Raw genomic sequence first — 15,111 nt, forward strand, 5'->3', positions numbered from 1 at the left:
TTCAAAAGTGAATAATGGCCATAAATGAGCTTGTCCGGGCCATTATTTTTTACCAGGTTTTCCGAAGGAAAAACTGTTTATAAGATTGGTGAATGTCGGCGTGCGGGCGAGCGGGCGGGCGGAACAATTCTTCCGAGCGCAACTCCTCCTTTATTTCTCAACGGATTTCAATGAAACTTTCACAAAATGATTTTCACCAAGTACCCTGGCGCATGTTGTCGGTTTTTTTTTATTCGGTCGAAACCAAATTTGACATTTTCTTCCGAGCGCAACTGCTCCTTTATTTCTCAACGGATTTGAATAAAACTTTCACAAATTGTTTATCATCAAATACCCTGGCGCATACTGAACGGGATTTTTTTTCCGGTAAAGGTCGAGGTCACTCTGGTTATAACATTAATTTTTATACTTTTCTTCGTAGAGCCCTAATTTTTGGATCCATTCCTTTAATCCTTTAATATTAAGTATGTTTATACCTCACGTTATAATACGGGCAAAAGCCCGCGTATCGGGCGTTGACCGATCATACATATGGAAATTTAGACAAAACAACAACAAAAAATTACACATATGATGCGACTGGATGTTTTTTGCCACGCGTCACCTATTTTCGCGATGCTATTTATTTCCCCTCAATACTTATTCATGGGACAACTATCTTGTCTCCGTTTGTTAAACTGGTTAACTAAAAGTGGTGATATTATTTTTTACACACAATCAAAAGAAAGATAACCCGTCTAAATTGTATTGCGTACATCCAGTTTCAACAAATCGAATAAGATATTTTTTTGTATCGCACTTATTTGTTTCAATCAATATCACTGTCTCATTGTTATTTTTAACCTTTCAAATTAATTTACAGTTGTTTAAAAAGATTTATTTGTTCAAAACATGAACGACCTCGTTTCTTTCATCTTCTAATATACATGACTGAGTGACGTCACTGCTGTTGTCAAACAATGAAATTTCAGTTCGATATCTCAAAAGGGAGTGAAAAGTGGAACCGACTTTCTGATTTTTTTTAAACATTTTAAAGAAAAAACAGATATGGAAAAAAATCGAATGGTAAGTGAATATATAACTGATTAATTGCTTTTGGTTACAAGAAATATCAAGCTAGATCTATATTGCGAAAGAATGCCTTTTATATAACAGAAACGGGTGGACAGAAACCGTTTTCGTCACAAAGCAATTTTTTTTGCCGATTTTAAGTTAAATATTATTCATTCAATTAAAATAAACAAAAAGTTTATTATTTTATGAACAGTGTTGGTGTAATTTTTCAAGTTTATTCTACATGGTTATTCCAAGATCCTCAATTGTTGGTATGTTAGGAACTTCTTAAGATCAGGTTATGATTGAAAACAATAGTTCAACTCGTACTCGATCATGTTTGTACCAAACTGTTCAAAACTGCTATATAGTGCTAACAATTAAACTATGCTTACATAAACATCGGATATTGGCTTATTATGTATTTAACTAATGGACTACCGTTTAGGGCCTTATGATGATACCATAGTATGTCTTTCAAGATATACAATAACATGAATGATTGAGAAAGAAATGAATGAAACCCTATTAGAAAATGCCACTTACTTGCATTGTGAGAAAAAAAAGTACCAAAATACTAGAGGTGTCGTGATAAGGGGAAAATCGTTTAATTATCTAACCACACATGTATGACGTTCATTTTTAATTACACGGGTGCGTTACAAATATGTTTTATGTGATACACATCGCGAGATGTACCATGTTTAATGGTAAAAACTTTATAAACTGTTCATGCAATAAACTTTTAAAGTTAATAAAATAATTGATTTACGACAGATAAGGGATAAACAAGTGATGCACGTTTAGCCAAATTAAGTTTTTTAATTAATCTATATGCAATTACCGGCGTATATAGAATTGTTTATTTTCAACTATCATATTTGAAATTAACGCTGTATATCGCGTTTAATATATTTATTGTTTAAGCTGAAACTGAGTATATACGTTCTTATCACTTTTTAAAAGATATAAAACATTGATTAATGAAAACTAAAATACAAGTTCAGAAGAAGTAGCACCAGAATATAAGGAAAGAAAAGTTGTTTTAATAGTAAATATTTTTCTGATGAACAGCCAAAAACTCCTTCATGTACAAAAGATATGTACTCCGTTTAGAAATCCCAATCAGTCTGTGCAGATTCGTTCATTCCACACATAAACACAATTACAAGTCTATGTGTCTGTATCGCTGTTATCTTGCTCATTATAAATATCACTGAAGTAAACAATTACGGATTTAATGTACCATATAAATATTGTTGATTAATTTTTTAACATTCCAGAATCAAATTCATGTGTTGGATGTTAGTAGCTAGATTATTAACTTCGCACACGCATATGTATATTTCCATGTTTTAACTGAAGACATTTTCAAATAGACATGTTTACATTGCAAACGCTGTCTTCATTTACAGGTTACATTGTCTCAGTGGTGGGTTACACTGTCCTCAGTATGTGTCACACTGTCCTCAGTGGACGGTTGCCAAAAGTACAACTCAGTTTGTCTTGTGTCCTGCGTCCCTTTTCGTAAACATAACGATCCTGAATCCGAGACCTAACTACGAATTACTAAAATTTGAGACATCTTCAGCTAAAAAATGTTATACTCTATTACGTCATTTTAGTGTTGTAAACATTATGATAGACGTTATGTTTTATGATAATATTATAATGGTCTATACGCTATATTGTTGCTTTGGGAATTTTAATTAAAACATAGAATATGTATGCACACAGTTTGTGATTTTAAATCATAATGCCTTCAGATAGTGCCATGTATGAGATACAATACGGCGCCTGCACAAGGAGGCCTCAGTGGTATTCGTCACTGCTGTTTGTTTAAAAGAACTCCTGGCAAGGATATTACCGCAAAACTCTTGTTAATTTTTTGTATGCAATTAATAGCGGTTAAGAAATCATTTTAGGGATGTTACAGTATACCGTTAGTGCCACTAAGACAATTTGCAATGTCGACCTCTGCTATTCAAAGGCACAAAATAACGACCCGATTACGCGAGATCACTATTGAACTCGCAAAAGAATAATAGGCTTAAATCGCAATCTCCCATCATGTTCTCAACGTTTTGACCTTTGTTTTTACAATGTCTAAAACGCGAGATTACGCATTATTGCATCGTAATCTCGCGTTATCGCTCCGTCGTCTTATATCATCGAATTGTTCTTTCGCGATTCCGCCATCATAATTCTTAGAGAGATTGAGAGTGTGGTGGGGGAGAGAGAAAGAGCGGGGTAGATATATGGAGAGAGATTTTATAAACAAATATTCCAAGTGGTGCTACAAAGGAATTGGCCAAATGCATTTAAATATAATTATAAGAAATGGTTATATAATCAAACTACATTAAGCTATGGAGTCCGACTTAATTTAGAAAAAAAATTGCGGTTTTTCATTTTACCATTTAAAATTGACCAGTAAGAGCGCTGTATGGCATTTATGAAGGTAAGTAAAATTTGCAAGTTTATTTTAACTGAATGGATAGATAGCGTACCGGGGCTTTTTGTACGACTATTACTCAGATAAATAACTCTAAGTACAGTCTGCTGTCCTGTGTGTTTAACAGACGACGCATCAATGTAGTTAAGGGTGTTATAATATTCGGACAATATACGAATGAAGCGAATGTATATTACATTTGTAATAATTCATGCCGTTCTTTCGTCATCTGTTGTCGAAAAACACAAAACTTCATCGAATGAGAAAATTGGATAAGACGAATAGATGTCTCTTTTTCGATGTAGATTCGCTAGATGGCGATGTTAGAAAACGTTTTTGCCAGAAGAGAGTTGATAATGAATTTCTTTAATTAGGTATGGACTGAGCCGTACTCACATTCACTTTAAACCATTTACAGCGAGGTGATTTGAATCGTAATGATACAAATGCAACTTATGTATTATTAAATTAATGAAAAACATTATTGGTCACATTATGAAAAAAGCACACAATTACTTTACAGGATAATAACCCCTCATATCAAGGCAATACATATTATCTTATATTTTCGATTATTGAATGTTTCGATTAAGACTGTCTTGTTGTATATCAGTGGTACAGTATCGGTGTTTATTGAGACAATAGAGAATTGATGTTGCGCCTGTGCATTAAAATGTTCTGTATCCGCTTTCACGGAAAAAAATTGAGGCGTAAGTAAACCCTACCTGGTATATTAGATTTATCTGATAATCGAATCAAAATATTGTTTAATCACAAGGACTTCAACCGAACAATATCATCCTCAAAATTGATTATGTGATCATATTCGGTTACTATATTAGCAACTAACCATGTTATCATAATTAAAATAGCAGGTTTGATCTGAAAGAGGGGCAATATAATAGAAACTCTGTGTTATGTCCCCAGAGAGCGGTGTGTAAGTCCTTAGTGGTAGGGCTTTGTCCAGTTGGAAACAAACAAAAGTGCATGTACTTAAATATCCGATATATTTGAGAAGTCTTAGTTGTGAAATATTATAGAATAGTATAGATTATTATAAAATAACATAACAGACAGTGACAAATAATACATATCCATATAAAGACAATTTTTATACTTAAAATTTATTTGTGTGTGATGTCCTCAGAAAATGGTGTGTGAAGTCCTCAATGGCTTTGTGTAAGTTGCCTTAGTGGTTGGTTTGTCCTCAGTGTAATGTGTATCAAGCAACTGTCCCAATTTAGCTGTCAAATCTTATGTTTTATCCTTATTGGTTTGTCTAAAAATAAATAGCTGGATAGGAAGGAAATCAACAACTGTACATATGTAAAAAAAAGTTGAAGGTCATATCATGCTTGCCAAGTGGTGTCCACAGTGATGGGCAAAAATCATGTGTCCTCATTCTGCACCGTAGACACGTATGCGTGCGTGCGTGTGTGTGTGCGTGCTTGCGTGCCTGTGTGTGTGAAAGATATCCTGAGTCTTGAAATTACACACGCGTAGGTTACCATATGTTGGCGTCTATTTGAAAGTTGAATCGCTCGCGTGTTCACGAATGTTATCAAAGATGATTTTTTTTGGTTTTATTGATAGGGGATTGTAACAGTATGTGAAACATAAATCTGATAAATTTTCATTCACTATGTTACTAAGTCATTTAAACAGCATAGAATGATAGCTGGCATATAAGTTATTACCCTAAGGTTGCTTAAGAAAAAAATGAAAACATTCTTATATTGCACAGAATATATAACACTGCATATCATCTCCCTTGTTTCAATTTCATGACTTAATTTCATTGACACTTGTGAGCATCGTGCACAGGGTTAGAGTTAGAATCGCCTTTTGAACGTTGAGCGACGTCGCTTTGTCAATCGTGTGGTATGCGTAAACTTTTCATTTAGCAACAGTATCATCTTATTAACTGCTGGACATACTTAGCTCCATTGGTCGTTGGCGGCTCAAGTTCTTCTTAAAAGTTCACCAGCAATTTTTAAGTATAATACGATGCACCTCGGGTATTGAAAATACGCTTAAAGGCTACCGGCAATAATCAGGGGTACGTTTAGTATATTTTCCGTACCCCAGTTACATTATAATATACTTTAAAGTAGAATCTATTCAGTGTACCTTGTTTAAGTAATACAAGTTAAAATACTGATAAACTTGCTGGGCGCATATTTAACATTTTACAACAAGTATAACTTCTATTAAAAGACTGAAAATATTCACTAAGATATTCTTGAGCCAGATCATGTTTAACCTTATGTACATGACAAAGAATATGTAGTGTATTAAGCAATTAGCTATCCACGTGTCATCTTTATTTTTTATCGGTCAATTTGGTAATGAAAACTAAAGACACGCAATCCTATAACCATTGCATGCTCTTTTTATTGGTTCCCATATAGTGGCATTAAGCTTCCAAGACAATTTACACATTTTTGCAGACGATGAGAGTGAATTTTATAAGAATGAAGCGCTAATACAATCTGCATAAAACAAGGCACTTTTCAGTGATCAGCATATTGATGCTCGGCATTGTCATGCACATGAAACTCTGTATAAAGTATGATGCTAGAGATAAGGGCTAGAGCTTCTTAATTCTTAACAGAACATTCAAATGGATGATTACTTTGCCTGCTAAAGCTGGTGGTAACATAAGGTCATTGCTTTTGAAGCATGCCATCATAATTACTGCAGAAATGTGAATATCTAAACATGAACAGAACAGATTTCTTACTCTCAATCAATATGTGTGTGTCAAACCATATTCGGAAATTCGATCTTCTAACCACAAACTGATGGAATGGCGGCTTTTGAACTATCATCACGGTCTTGACATTATTTTTCATTGAGTTTTTATGTTGCAGACAATGGATTATTTTCTGAACGTCTGGATAGCTTCTGACCAAGGTTATACACTGAAATAAACGTTACAGTGTTGAACAGAAACTTGTTAGTGAATATGATCCTTTGTTAGATGATATTACTCACATTTATGTTACCGATGATAACATAAGGGAATACAACCTTGAAATAATAGGTAGTAAACCAGCAGAAAAATATACTCCACCGCTATTGATGTAAAAACACCGTCAAAGACTTTTAAAACTGAAACAATTCATGATGATGAAAACATGTACTGGATACAAAGACCTTTATAAGATAGTGTAAACTTTGTAATTCTCTTCAATGTTCGTGTATAAGATGGTTATGTATTTTGATAATTAGCTGTTACCATTATATTTACCACAAATAACTCTTTCTGTTATTTAAACATTTGATTTTAAAAATGCTGTCAGGTATGGAAGAGTTAGTTTTAATGTTGATCTACCAAATAAATAAAGTCTCTGCTTAACGTCAACCCAAATGGAAGCGACAGGTTTTCCATCTCCATCAACGCCAACCAGATCGACTAGACCATGCATGTAGTTTCTACTGAGGTTGATACTGGCTGTCACAATGAGCCACTTTAAGCACATTTTGATTTCCCCTTACAAAGTCACTTCAATCAAGGACAGGGGTTATGTAAGTGCCTTCATAATACCAATTTTGATCAGATTTGTGATTTTACGGATATCCTGTGTTATGGTTGGCGTGCTGTATTCTTCGTCGTCTGTTTGGTATCGAGGTATCACCCAGTCTTTTCAACAAATACTATAAACAAACATATACATTGCAAAAGACATTAAGTGACTACTTTAATAAAGTATGTATCCTGCCATTTTCATATGTCTTACTTTAATATGGTTTATTATTTCTCACTCCATTTCTCTACTAAACCTATGATGTCCAATGATTGTAAATAATTTACAACGTCACAGCTATTTACAAGTTTCCTAGACCACATGCATTACATCTACAATGGTAATACTTTCTTTCGGGCCTTGACCGCTATCCTATTCCACCCCGCCTGTTGCTCCAGCTTCGCTTTCGGCATCGGACCGATCCGCCTCACTGGACCGCGATGATTCCATCACCACATTCCTCTGGCTATTGTTCGTGTGTAGGTATTTCCAATTCTCTTAATCTCCCCGGTCAAGTCGTCGTATTGGTACGCCTCGTTATCGATGAAAGGCTTGTCAAAACGCAGTGAAGCGTACTGCCCTTGATTTCGCGCATGAACTAATCGCTTTCCCAGTTCACGCCTGTGTAGTTAAACTCGCTCAGTAAAATCCTCTCGAACTGGAAATTCTGAATGCCTGTCCAAAACTTGCCTTGATTTTTTCAGTATGGTTTCACGGACTTTGTAGCGAGAAAACTTTGCGACAATTGGGGATTTTTCAGAATTTGTATTACCCACTCTATGCGCTCTTTCTATTTCGACGTGTTCAAAATCTGCCAACCCAAGTGTGTTTTTAATGAAATGCCGTACCTTCTTTTCCGTATCCTACCACTTCTCCTCGATTTTACCCGGGATCCCGAGAAAACGCAGATTATTCCGCCGCGAATGGCCTTCTAAACTTTTTTGAGCAAAGGCTTTGAATTTGTTTCTTCATTTCTTGATTTTAATTACTTATTTCAACAACTTTCGAGTTTTTTCGCTGACAAATCAGCGCGCACTTCGGCTTTCATTTCTCTGATAAAACACATTACCTCATTGTCCTGGTTAGATCGGTTTGTGTTTTTCCGAGCGTCCAGTGCACTCGCGGGCGTTGCAGTCGTCTGCGAAGGTGTTGCCGCTGTTTCAGCGAACGATAAAGTCCGTTGTTTTGTGAAAGTGGCGGTCCGTGGTTCGTCTCCACATCCCTACCCAGTAGCGTCAACATAGATAGGAAGATAGCCAGACGCAAACAGACACTAATGCTCCTTTCATTCACACACAATAAGCACACTCTACTTCTTGCCTTTATAGGCATCATAAATAATCCAATTCGCATCCTGTAAAGCTATATAGTAATAGCCATATTTGAAAATTTTCGAGAGCGCAATTTTCACGTGCAGCCATTAACAGGAGACACAACTCTCTGCCGATGAGTTGTTCGCTAGGCCGAATGGTCAATGTTTCTCTGCGACGATGGAGCATTGTGTAAAATAGTTCCGCGATTAATCGTAATAGTAGTTTTTATATATTTTTTAAGGCATTTATTTTCGTCTAATCATAGTCACGTCGCCAATAACAAAACACTGACATCTTTTCGTCCGATGTATTTATTAAATAAACTCTGTTAGGTCTAACTCGATTATGAACAGACACAGTTGTATGGTCTTGTTTTAGGCTATCACATGCACTAAAATTGTTAATATTATCGCTGCTATAATTTGAGAAATAAGCTTAAACTAAGGCAGAAAGCGGAAAGAATTTTTTTATAATTATCCGTCATTTCGTTTCACTATGTGTGAAATTCCGCTTTAGGCGATTCTACTGTATTCTTCACTCGTTCATGTTAACTTTCCTGCACGCTTCATTTCAATAAAAAAAATATCGCCACCGAAAACATTTGACGATTTACTGTATGTTTACGTTAGACGTTGCTACTTTATTATGCTTATCGTATTATTTTTAACGGGATTTTCGTTGCAGTAGCATTAGTTTTTCGCTTGCTATTTTCATGTCCACGTCACACCTTTGTTATACTGACAGTGTATACGGTACGCAGCATATTTGGTAGACACATTTTTGAGCCAGTACGTTCCAAGTTGGTCAAGTTGTATTTCACAAAATGTGGACTTTAACCGTTAGTATAAGGCAGCACAATTTAAGCGCGGGAAAGAGGGATACATCATTGAGGATTAACTGTGTGCGTTCACCGTCCGAAATGGAGAAACATTGTCATGTCGGATACAAAGTTTTGGTAAGATTATATGAAGGGCAGGTTGTGAGCGGGTTTGTGCATTCATACAGCACACAGAATGGAGAGCTGACACTGGAGAAAGGTTAGTAGCATAATGCGAAAAGGCTTTTTGATAATGTGCAGAAAGAAAATTAAGTTTTGATCGTTTGTCCGAATAAAAAGTCGGAAGAGCTGTTGGTAAACGTAAATGTTTTCTCTCTTAACCACTTAGCCATACACTATGATGCAGACTCAATCCCTCATATATGTGTAACATGCATGCTCCTTGAATATATTATATGCAAACACATACTATACCACCTTGAAAATAACAGCATCCTTATTTCTAACTGAACTTCACCACATGTGGCTTTCGAAGGTACTGGTCACTCCTGTGTAATTATGCAATAACTGACCACTGTCCTCGACCTATTTACCAACTATGACTCTTGTACCCAGATATGCATGGCTATCCAGGACATCAGCAAGGATACTTCGATATTGTCCCACATAAAAAGCTCCTACATAAACTGGGGCTGTATGGCGTCAAATGCCGTCAATGTAGTCCATATAAACGTACTCTCAGAGCAGAGCTCCAGATAAGGGTCCTATTTTTGTAATTACGAATTATTTTCAAGCCCGTTACGTATTTATTTTAAAATCTTGTTGTACCATTAAGAATTACAAAAGCAAGTTACGAATATTTTATTTTTACATCGGTTCGTATCGATTTTTATTGAGTTCTTTTCGCGCATTAAAGATCTTTGTGGTGCTTATATAGAATGGTTATCGGGTTTGTTTAACAAAGCGCATTTTTAAAATAAAAGCGGCGTATACAGTCTATCTGTCAAAAAACATTGGCGGCGCCCAGAGAGCGTCCTAAAAAACTGCAAAGCGTCCAAAAACACGCTTTTAACATATTGTACGCAAAGTGAGCCCAAGTTAAATGTTTAGAAAGACATTATAGAAAAGATCTTATACGATGTTGTATGTTCAGTTGCAGACACAGTCGGAAAAGCTAAACAAAAACGCGACACTACGGGTTCAAACTAAACACACAAAAAATTGAACGAGTGGAAGGGACAAGTCCCGTGGCTAATCATTGAAAAGATTGAAGGGGAGATCCGTTTTAAATGTCAAATATGTAAAAATTCATCTATGGCATGCAATCTAAGCACAGTTTGGGCATATGAAGGTATTGGAAAAATAAAATTGTATAATACTGAAAAGACACTGTTGAACTCGTATTAATAAAGATGCTAGTATGTTTATAAAGATTTTGCATGAAAATAACCATTATTATTTATTTTTAGGTCATTTAGAAAAAATAAGAATTATTTTCCAAAACTTAGTAGTAACGTTAAGAATAAAATTTCAGAGTTAAGAATTCTTTTTGAAAATCTGTTAGTAATTTAAGAATTTCACAAAACCTTATCTGGAGCTCTGCAGAGCCTTTGATAGTTTTTGCTATGGTGGCTCTGGGAGTACATATACACCCCTTCATAAGCACAATTGCAGTTCTGCGCATAGATTTTGTGGGCATCGCTAAACAGACGTCGTTCGTTACTAATGAAGGAAAGCAACCAATAAACTTCAAAAACACATTAAATTTACCTGAACAGCAGCTTACAGACGTTTGCATGCAACCTGAAAAACATGACGATGTTTCAACACACTATTCTTGCTGACACTTTCATTTTGAAATTTCGAACAGTGTAAATATTCGACATCTGTTCGACATCGTTATAGACTTAGGTTACATCAAATATCACGATGTGCAAAAGATTGGTGTACCTAACCCATAGCGACACTTAGTTGGCAACATTACAACAGTTCCTGATATGTTGGATAGAGCGTACAAAAGAATAACAAAATCAATAAAAAGTAATTTTTTCTTGCTTTTAAGTTTAATGGTACCATTTGCTTGAGAAAATCAGTTTGTGCTTTAGACAGGTAAACATTGATAAGTTTTTGCAGTATCAGTGTTTAGTGGTGATCAAATTTTGCACATTTGGACAAAAGACGGCGCATTGCAACTCTCAGCAACCCTTTAGGTTATAAAGCTGAGAGTTGAATTTTTGCAACTAGGCGTCGATGGTAACCTCAACCACTGGCCCCAGGACTTCCTTACAGTCAGGAGCATGACATTTGTTGTGGAAGGAGAGAAATCAAATCCAGCAACAGTCAGCTCTGGCGTACACAGTCCTTGGCCCGCTGCTATTCCTCTGCCACATCAACAATCTACCCAACTCAGTTTGGTCCTCAGTCCGCCTATTTGCAAATGATTGTTTATTATACCGCACCATCAGAAGTCGCCAGGACCATGAAATCCTACAGCGAGATTTTAATCAACTAAAAATCTGGGCCAACACATGGGGCATGAGATGTAAAGCCAAAAAATGCTATATCCTAACCATCAACCAGAAAGCCTCAAAATTCTACCAGCGTGATAACCATATCCTTCTATCAAAAACTCTTTTTAAGTGATTCATACCAATCAAGTGCTAAACCCCACTATATAAGAACTCCTTTTAACCAGGTTTTCCGAAGGAAAAAACTGGTTATTAGATTGGCGAATGTCTGCGGGTGGGCGGGCGGGCGGAACAAGCTTGTCCGGGCCATAACTTTGTCGTTCATTGTGAGATTTTAAAATCATTTGGCACATTTGTTCACCATCATTAGACGGTGTTTCGCGCGAAAGAATTACGTCGATATCTCCAAGGTCAAGGTCACACTTTGAGTTCAAAGGTCAAAAATGGCCATAAATGAGCTTGTCCGGGCCATAACTATGTCATTCATTGTGAGATTTTAAAATCATTTGGCACATTTGCTCACCATCCAGTGTTTTTTTTTGCTCAAAATTACCGCAGATTTTTGGCTGCTTCCCAATCGAAAAATTCCATGTTTTTTTCCAAAAATCTTACCAAAATTTTCCAAAAAAGCCCAATTCCCCCCCTCCAAATTTTTTTATTTTTTTTGTTGAAAAGTCTTTTATGACTTAATTATGATTTCTTTACTCTAGATCTCAACTTTATTTTTTAAAACATCCTACAAAATATATCTTTAATTGAGTCCTTTTTGACGATAAATAATTCCAAAATTTGCAACTTTTATTGATTAAAAAAAATCCCAATTAGACCAGACTCCTTTTCCAAAAATGGCTAGAAAACCCCATGAACATGCACTTAAAAACAATATTAATTCTGTTACTTATAATCATATTTATAATGCTTAATTTGTCCCAATATCTTCGTTTATTGCGCTATTTTTCCCAATTTCACGGTTTATCGCGCTAATTTTCCCAATTCAAACGGCACAGGCTGTAACAAATAAAAGCAAAAAAAATCACTGCCATCATTGGACAGTGTGTCGTGCGAAAGAATTACGTCAATATCTCCAAGGTCAAGGTCGCCACGACTAAAAATATCTTGATTTTGAAACAAGATGTGTACAATCATGAACAATCAGTAACAATGCACATTTTGATTTGGTCTCCCTTTATCAGACTTTTTTCAAATTGAAATCAAGGTCGCCACGAGTAAAAATATATTGAATCTTACACAAGGGGGTAACAATGCACATTTTGACTTGTCTCCCTTTATCAGACTTTTTTCAATTTGAAAACCTGGTTTTGTGACAATTTTGTCCCTTGTTTCCATATGACACAACTATGACACTAACATACATGCCATAATTTTTCAGACCAATTCCGGGACATTTAGTTAAATTGTCCGGGACTTTTGCCGATTTTCCGGGACATGTATAAAATGTAGCGATATTTATAGACATATGCATTTTGGTACGTTTTTTTTTTGTTTCGCATCGTTAATTGCAAAAGTTCGAAAGCCTATCCGAAATACACTTGATCTATTAACGTCAAATTAAACATTACTTCCGTTACTAGATACAAGCCACGTGTTTTCAGTGTAAGCGTTCTAAACATAGATGGTGACGTCACTGCGTTATTGTTTTTAAGACCGGTGTGTAACGCGTAGTTGTTGATACGCCTTTATTCATTTATAACATTTATATAATAAAAAATACAACAATACAGTACCGTTAGATCGTCAACTCAAATCAGCTCACAATACATACAACGTTTTTATATGCTTTCTTTTTTTACTCAACTTCTTTGTCGGTTAAACATGCGAACATTAACTGCTTTTAATTTTTTACTCAGCGATGTTGCAGTTCAGATGTGTGAACAACTATCCTTTGCCCTTACGAAGCGGGAAATAATGACGTAGTAGATTAAAGTCAATTAACAACCACATTAAACAATGCCGCCGTTTCGGTTTGACCGCGAACTTGAGACAATCGATATGATAACAGGACCCCTGTTAATTGAGCGATTTTGACACGTAGCGTAGTCTTCCTATTTGGGTAGGCATTGTCATGGAGACGCTGTAGATATACACAGATTCGAGGTGCAGTTAAGCCTAAGATAAGGTACATGTATATATGGATTTTGTAAATTCCGGGACATTTGACAGATTTCCGGGACAGCGGGACAAGTTCTTCATTTCCGGGACTGTCCCGGACAATCCGGGACGTATGGCATGTATGACACTAATTTCCCAATTTTAGTCAAAACGCCTCAATTTTTCCATATTTCCCTTTTATGTATTACCCCTGTTGTTTCAAAATAATCTTTCTGCTATGTTGTGCATTTTTTAACCTGGACCCCCTTGCAAATCGCTTTTGGTGTGTTCTGAAACATTTTTTGTATTTCAGTTGAATCCATAGAAGATGGGGTTAGGAGAAAGCTTGTTGGTCTCCAAAACTTCTTTGCAGATGAAATTGAAAAAAGTGAGCATATTTTTTTTTTTATTTGTGTTGTCTAACTTCACTTCTTGTTTATTTTTTACTGATATATGTGTTAGGCTTAAACATTCACAATCTTACAGGGGTTGTAATATTCCGGATTGATCCGGAAATCCGGATTTCAAGGCACCAGGGTCACTTTTGAGATCAATAAAAATTCGAGTTTTGTTGGGGGGGGGGGGGGGGTAAGGAGTGATTATTGGTTTATTTCGGTTCTACAGAAGATAACTCCTGCGCTGATATCATAAAATTTATTAGTGTCGTGTTCTGAGAAAACTGGGCTTAATTCATGTGCCTAAAGTGTTGTCCCAGATTAGCCTGTGTAGTCTCCTTACTGAAAATCACGTTAAGGCGGAAAGTGTCGTTCCTGATTAGCCTGTGCGGACTGCACAGGCTAATCTGGGACGACACTTTACGCACATGTATTATGCCCAGTTTTATCAGAACAAGACACATTAGTATTTATCCTATGAATTCCAATCAACAATGCGTTTATAAACATGGAGTAACAACGAAAAATTCCCAAGTTTTAAGGTAAATTTTGACCACGTAACCTATGTTTAGAAGCTTATAAACGTAATTACTTTTTTATATTTTTATTGTTTCTTTACATAAACGATTAATTTGATAAACTGTGACATTGGAACAAAGGAATACAACCGTGAATCTTACTTTGCGTGAACAGGTGTGTGGGGGGTGGTAAATTTAGCCACTTGACGAATAATTTATGATTACGTTTTCTTGTAACAGCATCAGTTTTTAGGTGGAAATCGTTAATATTATATATATTTATGTGATATTATTTAGTGCTGTTTATATTATGGGCTAAGGTTGTACTTTTTAATGATTATTTTTTTATTTCAATTTTTCCTGTATTGATTTTTTTTCAAAATATTTGGTTAATGTAGTATAATATTATGCTGAAAAATATAAGTAAATTCTTGGAAAAAAATCTTTCTTTTGCTATAATAAAATGCATTTAAAACTGCTTGGAAATGCAAT

General features: G+C 35.6%; 1 protein-coding gene across 1 annotated transcript in view; it reads left to right on the plus strand.

Annotated features, from left to right (window-relative positions):
* Positions 1 to 9,245: 9,245 nt before the first annotated feature.
* Positions 9,246 to 15,111, plus strand: part of LOC127878315 (piRNA biogenesis protein EXD1-like) — a 51,066-nt gene continuing 45,200 nt past the window's right edge. Inside the window, exons 1-2 of the mRNA XM_052424837.1 lie at positions 9,246 to 9,388; positions 14,020 to 14,094. Coding sequence (XP_052280797.1) covers positions 9,271 to 9,388; positions 14,020 to 14,094 — 193 coding nt within the window. The 5' untranslated portion in view covers positions 9,246 to 9,270. The remainder of the gene's footprint in view (positions 9,389 to 14,019; positions 14,095 to 15,111) is intronic.

Source organism: Dreissena polymorpha, chromosome 4 (assembly GCF_020536995.1).
Source record: "Dreissena polymorpha isolate Duluth1 chromosome 4, UMN_Dpol_1.0, whole genome shotgun sequence".
Classification (NCBI taxonomy): domain Eukaryota; kingdom Metazoa; phylum Mollusca; class Bivalvia; order Myida; family Dreissenidae; genus Dreissena; species Dreissena polymorpha.